Here is a 14,177-nt window from a genome sequence, read left to right as displayed (position 1 = left end):
GGGGGCAGGAGAACATGAATGAAGAAGGGGAGGTTAAGCAGACAAGCGAAGAAATAGCAGTCACCTTTGCCTCCTACTAAGCACCTGTACACTTCCAAAACGACTAGGACAGAAGGGGACTCTGTCGACTTTCTAAAGGACATTGACCTTGTGACACTCACGGCTGATGATAGGGCAGCACTTGAGGAGGAATTGACAGCAGGGCAAATGGGTCAGGCGATTAAAGCACTGCAGTCTGGCAAGGCTACGGGGCCCAACAGGCTCCCAGTGGGATTATATAAGGGGATGGTGGACAAGTGGCTGAACATCTGACAGCTATGTTCCACAAAGCATTGACAAGCCATAAACTCCCTGAGGACCAACATACAGCCATGATTGTGGTCATCCATAAGAGAGGGAAGCCATCCGAGGAGTGTGGGTCATATCGACTGATATCCCTCTTGAATGTGGAGGAAAATTATTTGGCCAAAGTCATAGCGACTAGGCTACAGAAGGTCATCTTCTCGATTGTCCACCCCGATCAATCGGGCTTTATGCCCTGCAGGAGTACACACCTCAACCTGAGACGATTGTATGGGGTGCTCCATATGATGCAGCCACCGCAGGATATCCCAGCTGCCCTCCTGGACCTGGACGCCAGAATGGTGTTTGACAGCATCAAGTGAGGCTACATGTTTGCGAAGCTGCACAGCATGGGCTGTGGCCCATGGTTCTGTGACTGGGTTAAACTGTTATATCAGGAACCATTGGCGAGGGTGCGAACAAATGGCACAGCGTCCCAAGCTTTTGCCCTTCAGAAGGGCACGAGGCAGGGGTGTCCTTTATCCCTGATGCTCTTCACTCTGGCCCTGGAGCCGCTGGCGGCCTGGGTTTATCAGGACCCCCTGGTCCGGGGGATTCCAGACACAGGGGGCTGGGAAGAACACATCTCATTGTATGTGGATGATGTGTTGCTTCATGCCCCGGACCCGAACCTATCCTATGATGGACTTCTGCAAGTATTCAAAATATTCGGGGACCATTCTGGTTATTGCGTTAACTGGGGGAAATCTCTGCTTTATCGGCTGAAGAGGGCTTTCAGTACCTCGGGATACATGTTACACGGGACGTATCTGAATTCCTCGGCCGGAATCTGACCCTACAGCTGGACAGGCTGGGTCAGGACGCAGACCATTGGAGACCTGCCAGAAGTATATTTACAGAATTCTACTATTGGGCTCTTTTAATGCTTATCTTCTTTACAATGTTGGGCTGTCCTTTGACGCATGTATTTTTTTCTAGTACGCGTCTAGTACGCGTCTTGGGCAGAGTGGCCTTATATAAAATGATGACCTTGTATTGCGTATTGTACACTTTTCAAAACACAACTGTCATGATACCAGCCGATGTTTTTGGGAAAATTAATCAGGCAGTTCGAACATTGTTATGGACCGGGGGCATCCCACGCGGTGCCCTGCACAAGCTCCAGAGGAGAGTCTATGATGGGGGGCTGTCAGTCCCAGACGCACTCTTCTACTACTTGGCAACGCAGTTAGTGGTGGCAAATGACTGGGTCTTCGCAGAACAAACAGAACCAGCCTATCGGACTGATACAGAGGATATGGGTTCCAGGGTGTCTGAGGGGATCATATACAGTAAACGATCAGATAAGGTCCTGCCGACACATACAGAGACTATGGTACAGGCCTGGAGGGACCCCAATTGCCATCTGGGTGGGATGGAGACACTCACCATGCAGAACCCGCCTCTTACGGGAGGTGAGCAGCCTTAGAGGATTCTCCAAATGGGCACTGATTGAAATAGAACACCTAGGAGACATCTGGAGCGACAATGCCCTCATATCCTTTGAAGGACTGCAGCAGGAGTATGACATGAGGGGACCCGAACGTTACAAATATTTACCACTGGGCCTTGCACTTCAGAAACATACTGGAGGGGGAACAGTTACCGGATGCAACACGGCTTGAGGATAGGGTCCTTACGGAACCACTCCCAGACCATGCGATCTCAATCATCTAAAGGAAAGTGATTAGTAACTCACCAGATCCCATGGGGGGGTGAGGGAAGGAGGCGTGGGAGGAGGATGTGGGACCCCTAGGTGATGACTGGGCAGATGCTATGAAGAGCACACATGAAATAGCCAGAAGAGCTTGTTTCTGTCTAGTACGATGTAGGATACTACATAGGTCCTACTTTTCCCGGGTAAGACTCAAACAAATGGGATGAGTAGACACAGTTATGTGTGAGAGGGTGTGGGATGGTGGGTACATTCTACCATAACCTCTGGGACTGTCCCCGATACAGCTCTTCTGGGGAGCATTGGTGTGTAAAATCTCGTGGGTGCAGGGTGCGCCAGTCCCTGGTTATCCCAGGTGGCGCCTCCTGTCAATAACGGGGGAATCCTCATAGACAAGGTACCAGCGCACATGGTTGTGGCTTGCAGCAGGAGTAGCCAAACAGAATGTGGCCAGGGCAGGGGGTGCTCCCTAACCTGCAAGCATGGCAGAGTGGGTCTCAGATATGGACTGATGTCAAAGGGTGGAACGAGTGGTTTATCAAAGTAGAGGCTGCCTCAAGAAGTCAGAGAAGTTGTGGGGACCATGGAACGTCCTATAATGACAGTGAGGAAGGGTGGAGAGGGATAGAGGTTTGGGGGGGTCCCTGTTTCAGGACGAGGTGGCACATGCCATACTGTCAATGTACAGCACGGACTGGAAGAGATTCTAGCTTTAGATGATTCCAAAACAAAACGGAGTGTAGCATTCCCACACTGTGGAAATCCAAAGAATGTCTCTCCTTTTACCATATAAAAGCTCTTGTATGAACAAGCATTGGCTAAGACATTTAAATCATGACCCTAGTGCCTGCAAGGTAACTGCACTTGTGACTGCTTTTACAGTAGTAAAATATAGCAATAATCGGGGTTCGCCGCCAATCCATTCCGTACGGTGTAGGGAATCTACAGTTCTTTTATGATCCTCGTGTGCACAATAACCAAGAATGGTCTCAGAATTTAATGATGTATGCTTAGATTACATAAGTGACTATTAAGAAAAAAAACAATTTATGAAAACCTATACACACTTGGTATTGCCAGACTCAAGCAAACGTGGCATGTAAAGATTCTACATTGTATGCTGGTCCGTCTGATAAACACGAGAAAGTATTAGTGTATCGAACAATTTTAGTAAAAAAAAAAAAAATACATATTTCCTACGAGTCTTGTTATATTAAAACAGGACGCGTACCAGAATATACAAACACATGCATCTAAGGACAGACAGGACAACATAGTAAAGAAGATCAGCAATAAAAGAGCTCAATAGTGGAATTCTGTAAATACTTCTGGCTCAGGTTGTGTGAACAGGATAAGATGTCAGCAATCTGGTCAGGTCTCATCGAATGTTATTTTCGTATACATTCTGACTCAATTAATTGTTGCCAATTTTAGCTCCTTCCGTTGCAAAGTCCACAAGGTGGCGCTAACACCACGCATACTTGATTCGGATGATTTAGGCGTACTAATACTACTCTCCGTGCTGGCACTGATAGACGACCGTGAACTTTAACTCTCCGCTTCCCTGGGTACATTGTAGCGTTAAATGTGTTTTTACTGCCGGACTCACCATCACCCCACGCGTACAACAACGGACATGCAATCAATGCTTACGTGACACGAGACAATAACAAAGTGCACAACACAAATATTAAAATAGATGCGTGCCATGAGGCAATAATAAAATAAAGAAGGCAAATATATTTTTTAAATCAGTGATTTACCAGCTGTCGCAAGTAGTCTTGAACTGTGTTTGGATACACAAGCACACTGACTGCAACCAAAGTATTCAGAGCGAAGTCGAAGATCTGGTAACAGAAGAATGGGATGATCCAGGCAGCATGTTGCTACAAAGAGAAAAAGTTACCAAAAGATGAATGTAGGCATAAATAGTAATATCTACTTACTCCATCTGCAGCAGCGTATGTAAGTGAAAAAGCTCTGTCTACTCTCCTCGACGGAGGCCACATGGAGACAACCAATCTTTACTGCTTGATGTGTCATCTTGTAGGTTGTATGACTGTACTGTACAGCAAAGACTCTACAGCCACCGCGCGCTGCTCCGGAATTGGTTATGCTAAGTGGCTTTCACTGTTCAACTTGGGGTGTAGTTACAAACTGCATTTTGTAGTACCACCACAGTACTAAAACCATTCTACAAAATGCTATTCAAAAATCTAGGTGTGAAGTTTCTGCCTCTGCCTTTCCCATCTTTTTCTGTTCAAACATCTCCGCCCTTACTGCGGAGTCTACAAACACACGTAAGAATATGTTTTAGTAGTAAATGTGGGAAGGACAGGTTGGAATAAATGGATAATTGTGAAGGCTTACCACTTAAGGTGAGGGGTTAGGGACATGCAAGGAGGGGTTAAGGGAGGCATTTAGGGAGGGACATGTACCCACCCACAAAAGAGTAAGGGCCTCATTACGAGTCTGGCGGTCCGAGGAGCACCAGACACGCGTTTACAGTGCGCATTCCAATTGTGCTGTAGTGCTACGATACTGGTCTCTGCTCCCTTTATACTGTAGCACTGTTCCCGTTGGGCTGACCGGCGGGAACGTACAATGTTCAAGCTGGTCAGCCCTGCAGGAACATTGCAATACGACTGGGGGGACGCCACCAACATGATGGTGGCATCCTCCCAGCAGCACTTGCGGTCCTATGGTGGGACCGCCAATGTAATAATGAGCCCCTAAGTCTACTGCTACCCAAAAACTACCTTTCTAAAGTTACTAAAGCCAAGAAGGGACATAAAACATAAGTAAATCACTCCACGTCAGACCTTAAGCCCAGCACCACACCACACAGGGCCAACTACTGGTTCTGACGCACCTGTCCATAAACATCAATGGTGTTGGGGATTGAATAACACCCCATGGGGAATAATGTTAATTTAAAATAGTTAAAAGTAGGCATGAATATAACCGAATGTAAAAAAAAAAAATGTGAAAACATTATACATACTTATTATGTAATTATAAAACATTTTGCATACAAAAGTAACGTAAGACTACATTTTAATAAAATATAACTCAATTACTTTTAAATCATTCAATACACCACTTTAAATAAATTTCATTTAAAAATAGAAACATGTCTTCTTTACTTGGGGCGGGAATTTCATTTTTAATTTAAACTTGAGAAAAAACAATTTATTATATTTAAGATATTTACATTCATTTTAATTTCAAAATTAAGTCACTAGTGCTGTCATATCTTTTCTTCAGTTCTACTTAAAAAAAAATATAAATCATTTTACATTAATGTTTACATAAAAATATTTTACTAATGTTTTTGAAGTTTACCATAGAGAGAGCTCCACAGCTGAGTGGAGATCTCTGTTTGGTAAAGTATAGGCAAAAGTGATGTATGGAATCAATAAAAGTAATTTAAGTATATTTTGATACAAATTACTGTTACATGAATTTCTAAAATAAAAAACGACTATTTAAATATTTTCTAATTAAAAATCAATACTTATTATATATGTGTACATATATTTTAATATACTTATTTCTGTTTAAAATATTATATATATATATATATATATATATATATATATATATATATATATATATATCTCTCTATATTAAATAATTTGATTTAACATTATTTCCTATGGGGTTTAAATTTAAGTCCCTGCCTCCATTATTTTCTTTGTGAAGGTGCTACAAGTACCAGTGGTTGGCCCTGTGTGTTGCTGGACTTACTACTGTCGTTATTCAGTTCTAATTTACACTCATAAGTTTGACCCCACCCACTTTATCTGTGGGTGGAGACGTGTAAGTCTACACTTCTGAGCAACTTAACACTCACATTTTGTGAATATCCCAAAGTAGTAAAGCTCCTCAAATTTGAGAGTGAATAATTCATGCAAGTTACTCACAAGTGTAAGTTACCTTTGTGAATAGCCCCTTTTGTTTCTTGAATAGAATTATAAATCCATTTCTGAAGCAGAAAAGTTAGATTCAATGGAGATAATAGCAATCTGAGAACTACTTGATTTTAGTTTAGTACATTTAAACATTTAGCACAGATGAAAATGGAGTATTAGTTATTGATAATGCAACTTCTTAGATTATCAAGCTTCCATTGGTGTAGGTATACACTATGCAACGTTTTGTGGCACAACATCTGCTACAGGATCTTAATACTGAAATATTTGATGACTATTTAAATATGTAATATTGTTTAAATTAATTTGACTACAATGGTTTTTGAATATTTGGGTTTATTATTTACTGGTGGGCACCCTCGACTACTGCGAGACTTTGTAATGTAATAGTTATCTACAATCAGTTCATCCAAAAAGCATATGCAAAGTTATGTGGCGAAATATTACTTATGTACTATCTTAACAAGTTCTGAATCCTTAACAGGCCTCTTTATATAATGCCATGACTAGCCCACTTTAGGTGACAATGCACAGTGCTGCTGTAAAGGTTTTGTTAAACAGAGCATTAACACAGCTATACAAACTGCAGCTGTTACCTTTGTGTGTTACTACTATATTCCCTACTGCTTTCACCAATAGATACGCTACTATGCTGTTGGGGTTCTGAAAAGTAAATGTAAAGCATATCATCAACTTACCTTAGCTCACACCTTGAAACTCAAAGGCCCAAGCCTATCCCATGACTTTCAGGGGTGTCGCTATTGCAGACATTCCTGAGCCCAACTACTCAACATTGAAGTTTAGCCCAAAACTGGAAAGGATATATGTTACTCGTGACTGAAATCTCTCAATACAGCTTGGTAACTACAGTCTAAGACGATTATCTGTATTTTTTCCCACACTTCTATCACTGACACATCTCTCTTAAACCTCAGGAAGACAACCTAACTCAGAACTCCTATAAACACATGCATTTTATAACCCAATCACATGCCATGAAATAAAAGTATTATTTGAATAAATAACACAGCTCTCTCATGTAAAATATTTATATAAGATTCCTTTTCTTAAATCTAATGCCCAAGATTTCAACAAGTATTAACAAACCAATCATCTTTGCTACTGAACGCTGACCTACTGGCTTGGTCAATTCTTTAAATTTTCTTTGTCGCCTCTGATGCTGCCACATATGCATGCACAGCAGTCATCCTGTAAAGGCTTTTTTTGTTTTTGAAACTCCATTACAAGCTGACCACCTGTTTATGCATGTAAATGTGCAACAACCATTTTGGAATGACTTTGCTTTGCTAATGCTTGTGATGTAATTTAAAAGGAATTAGGCAAAGCCAAAATAAGCAGACCGTGGAAAAAATTGTTTTCCCTTTCGCGGGACAGTCTCCTTGATGCAGATATGGGCCTCCACACCAGTGTCACATTTTAGGGGTGGGCTTGGGACGAGGTTTCTTTTTGTCCGGATCATTTTTAGCGACTACACTGACATGTTGAGATTTAGGGGTTGTTGGAGGGCCACCTCCATATGTGCAGCACATGTTTTTGAAAGCTATTTCAATCAGCCATGGTGAGAATGTTGGACATGGATATTCTGGGAACTTGCAGAATGTGATCCCGTAGGTTGGCCGAGCAGCAATCCTGAATGAATTGGGCCCTGATCCTATCATTCGCTTGCAGCAACGTGCATGTGCTCGCTACCTCTTTCAAATGCGAGTAAAACGAGTCCACTGATTTCTCAGGCTTTTGTTTGGCTTGGCATAAGAGGAACAGCTCATAATTCGGGTTATGGAGAGGCTTGAATGGTCTGGTAGGGCTTGTTTCAGGGTGTAGGTAAATGATGGACCAGCTTCTATGTTCTTTGCAATCCAGTGAATGGCAGCATCCACCAGTTGTAAACGTATGGGGCGCTTTCTCCAAAAGCATGGGGCTTTTGTCCAAATCTACATCAGCGTAATAGGTTTCCTGACATTCTACCCAGGCCTTCCATTTCTATGCGTATGATGATGGAGATCCTTAAACCTCAAACGGCTTGACAGCTGGTACTGACGCCATGGCCATTTTGTTTTTCACCCTCGGATATGGAAGATGAATGGACCAGCTAAAGAACACTGCACAACAGGGTGCACACAAAAGTTGCAGGCAAAACGTTCAGTGGCCACCCTGCCAAATCATGAGAAAAACAAATGTAAGAAATGATCGCCCCTGTATAGTGTCAGATGATGAATGGGGGTCAAGACATACAATGTTACTGAAGAACTCTTGCACAGGTTTCCATGCATGAATAGGCAAGGGGCTCCCACCAGACACAGTAGTTACAGGACAAGAAAGCAAAATACCAGATGAGTTGGCCACAGGCTAACACAATACAGGTTCTGAGTTGGATGCAAGTAGCACCATGTGATTTTGCCACAGTATATTATTTCTTCCTTTGTTAGTTTTTTTTGTTCTAGGTCAAGAGTGCGAGGGTTCAGTTCGAGATGCTTGCATGCTGCAGGGGAGTCTTCGATTCCAACGATTAAAGCCAGCTGCAAGGATGGGCGTAAGAGGCGCTGTGTCACTGGGGAAGGGCGAGATGATGGGGTGCTGATACAGGTGGGAGGGAGGTTGCTTCTCCGAAGAGCCAGATTGTTATGAGGAACATGCCCTCCTGGCACAGACAGTGTTGCGGAGAATGCAACCTCTGGAGGATCAGAGATGTCCGGCAGTTCTCCTCTTACACCAAACTCCAAATGATCACCTAAGAGCAAGAACCTGAGCAAGTACATGGGGCGGGCGGGGGTCAGAAGCAGCCCTACAAAGTGCTCAGATTTCAAATGTGCGAACAGATACAAATTGATATCAAACAAATTGGATTCAAACAGAGGTGGTAAGGAGGAGTGCGCTAATGCCTACAAATGATAAGTAAAGGTACCTAAAGCGCAAACATCAGAATTAAAGGGGCATATTTATACTCCGTTTGCGCCGGAATTGCGTCGTTTTTTTTTACGCAATTCCGACGCAAAACTAACTCCATATTTATACTTTGGCGTTAGACGCGTCTAGCGCCAAAGTCCATGGAGTTTGCGTCATTTTTTAGCGTGGACACCTACTTTGCGTTAATGAGATGCAAGGTAGGCGTTCCCGTCTAAAAAATTGACTCCGAGGCATGTGCGTCGTATTTATACTCCCGGGCAAAATTCACACCCGGGAGTGGGCGGGTCAAAAAAAATGACGTACGGCCGCTTTTGCGCTGTTTTTTAGCGCCTGCAAAAGGCAGGCGTTAAGGGACCTGTGGGCTCTGAAGGAGCCCAGAGGTGCCCTCCCATGCCCCCAGGGACACCCCCTGTCACCCTTGCCCACCCCAGGAGGACACCCAAGGCTGGAGGGACCCATCCCAGGGACATTAAGGTAAGTTCAGGTAAGTGTTTTTTTTTGTTTTTTTTTGTGGCATAGGGGGGCCTGATTTCTGCCCCTCTACATGCCACTATGCCGAATGACCATGCCCAGGGGACATAAGTCCCCTGGGCATGGCCATTGGGCAAGGGGGCATGACTCCTGTCTTTGCTAAGACAGGAGTCATTTCTATGGGGGTTGGGAGTCGAAAAAAATGGCGCAAATCGGGTTGAGGCAAAAAATTTGCCTCAACCTGACTTGCCCCATTTTTTGTCGCCCAAGCCTCATATACCCCTACGCCGGCGCTGCCTGGTGTACGTCGTTTTTTTCCACGCACACCAGGCAGCGCCGGCGGCTAACGCCGGCTAACGTCATTGATTAAATACGGCGCCCGCATGGTGCTTCAGAATGGCGTTAGCCGGCGCTAATTTTTTTGACGCAAAACTGCGTTAGCGCAGTTTTGCGTCAAAAAGTATAAATATGGCCCATAGTACCTGCTGAAATGAACATTGATATTATCTGATTGGACACACCGCACTGGTATTAGGGCATTTACCATTTTCCAAGATGGCTGAAATGTCTAGCAAATGGGGAGGTCTTAAGCACAATTACACACATTGAGTTCACCACTCAGATATGTATACATTTGTTAATTTTGTCTTTTGCAGCCAGCACTAGCTTGATTAGTTTGTTGTTTAATTCTGATATTATTAATTGTTTAAGAGGTAAATCATTTGTACCTTACTTGTAAACTGTTGTGCATATTGTTGATATTGGGGTATTTAACCATTCCAATATGGCCTTTAAGTTTTCTGTTTGGGGTGGGAGAGGCTATCTACCCTTTGACTAGGTTTACATTCACTTTTGTATTTTAAATAGGGTGCCCTGACTATGAGTCACTCACCCGTGATCAAGGCGTTTACACGCAGAAACACATTGGGTTTTGATTTTTTGCATGTGTTGCACCTAATAAACAATCTTTTTTTTTTTAATGGTGGATTACTGGCTCCGGCGTGCTCGTCTCGTCGTTGGTGGGAGAGAATGCATGGGAAGTTCAAGGGGTTCCTCACCCGCACAGACACCTAGAGGTTTCAATATATATATATATATATATATATATATATATATACACACACACATCTATATTACCTAGTGGCAGTCACCACTAGGTAGTTATAGTTAGGACCTAGTTTCTATAGAAAAAGTGTTTTTTTAATTGCCTATATCTTTGGCGTCGGTTGATGAATCTTCACACATTTTCCCCAAAAAATTGATATGCCAGCAATTGTCTGGAAAATTTCAGGGTGATCTGTTAAGCGGGGGCTGAGAAAAATGGGGGGCCCCAAAATGCTTTTTCCCCCATGCATTTTTCCATAGGGATTTTGAACAGGAATAGCACCCGAACCACTGGACAGAATTACACCACATTTGGCAGAAAGGTAGCTATTGTTCTAGAAAGTGACCTTTTTGATATCTGGTGTAACACCATTCAGTAGTTTTTGAGTAATTAAAGAAAAAACTACTTTTTATATAAAGCGACGCAAAGGCTCTGCAAACCCTCCCGATCTCGTGCTAAGATCTGACTGGCAGTCAGCACTTCAACAAGGAAGTGTTGGCAGCCATGTTGGGACTCAGCTGAGGTCCCCTGAGACCAGGCCCCGCGGGCAACCCCTAAACCAACCAAACCCTGCACAGCTTCCCCTTCCCCAGTCCGATCTGGGCCCCGTGGACCCCATGCCCCCAGGCCCAGCATAAAGATTTCCTTTTTTGGGGTGGAGGGGGGCCGCACAGCCCCTCTCCCCAGGCTGATATCGGTCCCCGGGGACCCCATCCCCCAGGGCCCAGCCATGTGACCTGGGTGCCCCCAGGGTACCAGGTCACAATGTTTGGGACCAGGGGAGAGCCTGAAGGCCCCTGCTTTCCAAGTTGGCTCCCCACCTCCTGTGGGAACTGACATTGCTGTCACAAAGAGGAAGCAGCTAAAGCAGCTACCTCTCTGTGAGAGCAGGTTCTTCTGTTTCCCTGCCTGTATCTCTGCAGGCAGGGAAACGGAGGAAACCTCTCCTTGTATGAAGTGAGAGCTGTTTGACAGCTCTCACTTCATCGGAGTGGAGTGTTTGCTGTGACTTGGCGGCTGCTGTCAAAGTTGCCGCAAAGCCACAGCAAACAGCTATGTCCCTGGGGTGGGCACTCTGGGACATAGCAGTGGCTCCTTGAGGGGGGCCCGCACATAACCCCTCTCACGGAAAGAGCCCCAGGGAAGTGATGGTCCCCAGGGTTGCGGGGATCCAAATCTGACCCCCTTTCTAATTTTTAATATTTGTGTTGGGGACGTGGTGGGTCCCTTGGGCTGCGGGGATGGGGGGACTGGAGTTTGGGTGCGTGGCCCCCGCATACAATTTTCTGAATGCACCAGGGAGGTGGTGGTCCCCTGGGCTGCGGGGGGTGGGGGAGAGGGCTGTGTATCCCCCCCACACAATTAGACAAATGCCCCAGGCAAGTGGTGGTCCCTGGAGCTGCAGGGGGGCTGCACAGCCCCCCTTGCACTCAATTTACATTTGTGCTCCAAGGAGGTGGCGGTGCCAGGGCTGCGGGAGGCCGGGCAGCCCCCTTGCACTCCATTTAAATTTGTGCCCCGGGGAAGTGGTGGCCCACGGGGTTGTGGGGGACCGGGTGGCCCCCGCACACACAATGTTTTCAGCCTTGGGGAGGTGGCAGTCCCCGGGGCTGTAGCAGAGCGGCCCCCTTACATTACAAATATCAATGCGCCTGGGACTTCCCCACGCAGGGGCTTAAGTATGAAGAAGCGCAGGAAATAGCACTTCTACTTTTTGAAAGATTTTTTGGTGTGGATTCACCACCCCATCACAAATTTGTGGTAATTGTTTTTTTTTAAGTGCTTTTTAGCCCTGGGGGGATCCCTCTATGACCCCACCACCAGAGCTAAGGGGTCAGGGTGTCACTAGCCTGGTTCCTCTTCTTTTTTTTAAACCTTTTTTCTGGGACTAGGCAGAAGCGAGTCACAACATGGCTGCCAACACTTCCTGGATTGAAATGTTGGCAGCCAATCAGATCTAAGCACGAGATCGGAAGGGGTCGCAAATCCTTTGCGTCCCCATATATGTACATTTGGATTTTCTTTAATTTCTCTAAAACTACTGAACAAATTTACACCAAAAATGGCACTTTCGGGACCAAGAGCTCCTGTTATGTCAAATTTGGTGTAATTCTTGGGCACTTTTGCTGCTCAAAATCCCTCTGGAAAAAAGAATGGGGAAAATGTTTTTGGGACCCCCCCCTTTTTCCCAGCTCCCCCTTGACGGATCACCCTAAAACTTTCCAGACAGACACTGAAGTGAGCATCATATTTTTTGGGAAAAATTTGTGAAGATTCATCAAACAGTGGCAATGTTATTAGCAATACAAAAATTGTTTATTCTGTAGAAAATAGGTCCTCGTCCGCACTTAGCATCTGTGTTGTGCAACAGGTAGTGACCCTGTTAAATTATGTCCACAGATACCTCCTTTTGTGTATAAAGAAGCAAGCCAGTACTTCAGAGTTCAGGTATTCACAGTTTATTCATGATAACACATTTTAGCATGCCCCACCTTCCTCAGATCTGAGGAAGGTAGAGCATGTTGAAACGCATTAATGCCAAAATGAGTTATCACGAATAAATGGTGAATACCTGAACTCCGGCGTGCTGGCTTGCTCCTTCATACTCAAAAGGTGGCGTCTGTGGACGCACAGTTTATAGACATTGCCACAGAAAAACAAACACCACATAAAGAACACAGAAATTACTGACCGATAGTAAAACAGCTGTTTGTGTTCGAAGAATTGATAATTAATCAAACTATTATGAGAAAAACAAAAACATATGGTAATTGAGTTTATTGAATTACCTTATATGCGCCATATGTTGCCATAGCACAGATCAAAATCATCAGAAGAGAAATTGCAGTAGCAATGCACACATCTAAGAAAAAAAGATTGAAGTGAACCATTATGTCATCATGTAACATCAGAAAGAAATATTAATGATAATAGTAAATAGTTTGCTTTATTATTCACTTATATACCATGCGAAGGCATAGGTGACGCAATATATAACACACTTTAGGATCACAATGGCAATTTTCCTGGCGAAAAGGAGAGTTCCCTAGAAAATCAAAATAGCCAGGTGAAAGATGGCTCCTGAATTAATAAACTGCTGTGAAGAAATAAGGTTCGCAACTCTTCGCAGTTGAGTCACACAACTAAAACAATACAAAAAACACATTTCTTAGAAGCTACTGGGAAAGAAAATCAAACTATGTGAGCTCAATGAACCAATCAAGGTCAAACACATGATATTCAGGCTTTACTGTTTTCAGTTCCTATTTGTTATTTAATTCTGCTTTCAAATCTTCGTAAAAATTAGTATTCACTTTTTGTGTGCTGTAAAAATTCACAGGGACGGTGTTTTCCTGTGGTTACAAAGAAACCTGCTTTTATTTCCTTCCCTCATTACTACTGTAGGTTCTTCACTTCTCCTTTCCTTATCATCCCTTCCTGCTACCCTTTTCTTAAAATGTGTTATTTTCAATATTCAATATTTCAATAGTTTCTGACCTCCCTCTGTAGCTTGGCTTCTAACAGGCTTCTTTTTCAACAGTCTTGCTCCATGGGACATACTCGTCTGTCCAGCACTGTGCAGTTGGTATATGTAAGTTTTGTTTAGATGTAGAGATTGATTCAATTCATATGCTAAATTTTCAGTTACAGCTAGATGAAAAAGAAAAACCTTTGGAACAGTGTATTTCAATGCCAGATCCTTTAGTTTGTAGGCTGCTTGGGA

The 14,177-nt window shown here is 43.9% G+C and overlaps 1 protein-coding gene across 1 annotated transcript in view; it reads right to left on the bottom strand.

The window, feature by feature from the left end:
- LAPTM4B (lysosomal protein transmembrane 4 beta) overlaps positions 1-14,177 on the bottom strand; it is a 585,847-nt gene that overhangs the window by 287,199 nt on the left and 284,471 nt on the right. Inside the window, exons 3-4 of the mRNA XM_069220520.1 lie at positions 13,243-13,316; positions 3,781-3,903 (exon numbers count right to left, since the gene is read on the bottom strand). Coding sequence (XP_069076621.1) covers positions 3,781-3,903; positions 13,243-13,316 — 197 coding nt within the window. The remainder of the gene's footprint in view (positions 1-3,780; positions 3,904-13,242; positions 13,317-14,177) is intronic.

Source organism: Pleurodeles waltl, chromosome 2_2 (assembly GCF_031143425.1).
Source record: "Pleurodeles waltl isolate 20211129_DDA chromosome 2_2, aPleWal1.hap1.20221129, whole genome shotgun sequence".
Classification (NCBI taxonomy): domain Eukaryota; kingdom Metazoa; phylum Chordata; class Amphibia; order Caudata; family Salamandridae; genus Pleurodeles; species Pleurodeles waltl.
The sequence above is the reverse complement of the archived record's forward strand: the minus strand, read 5'-3'. Positions and strand labels throughout refer to the sequence as shown.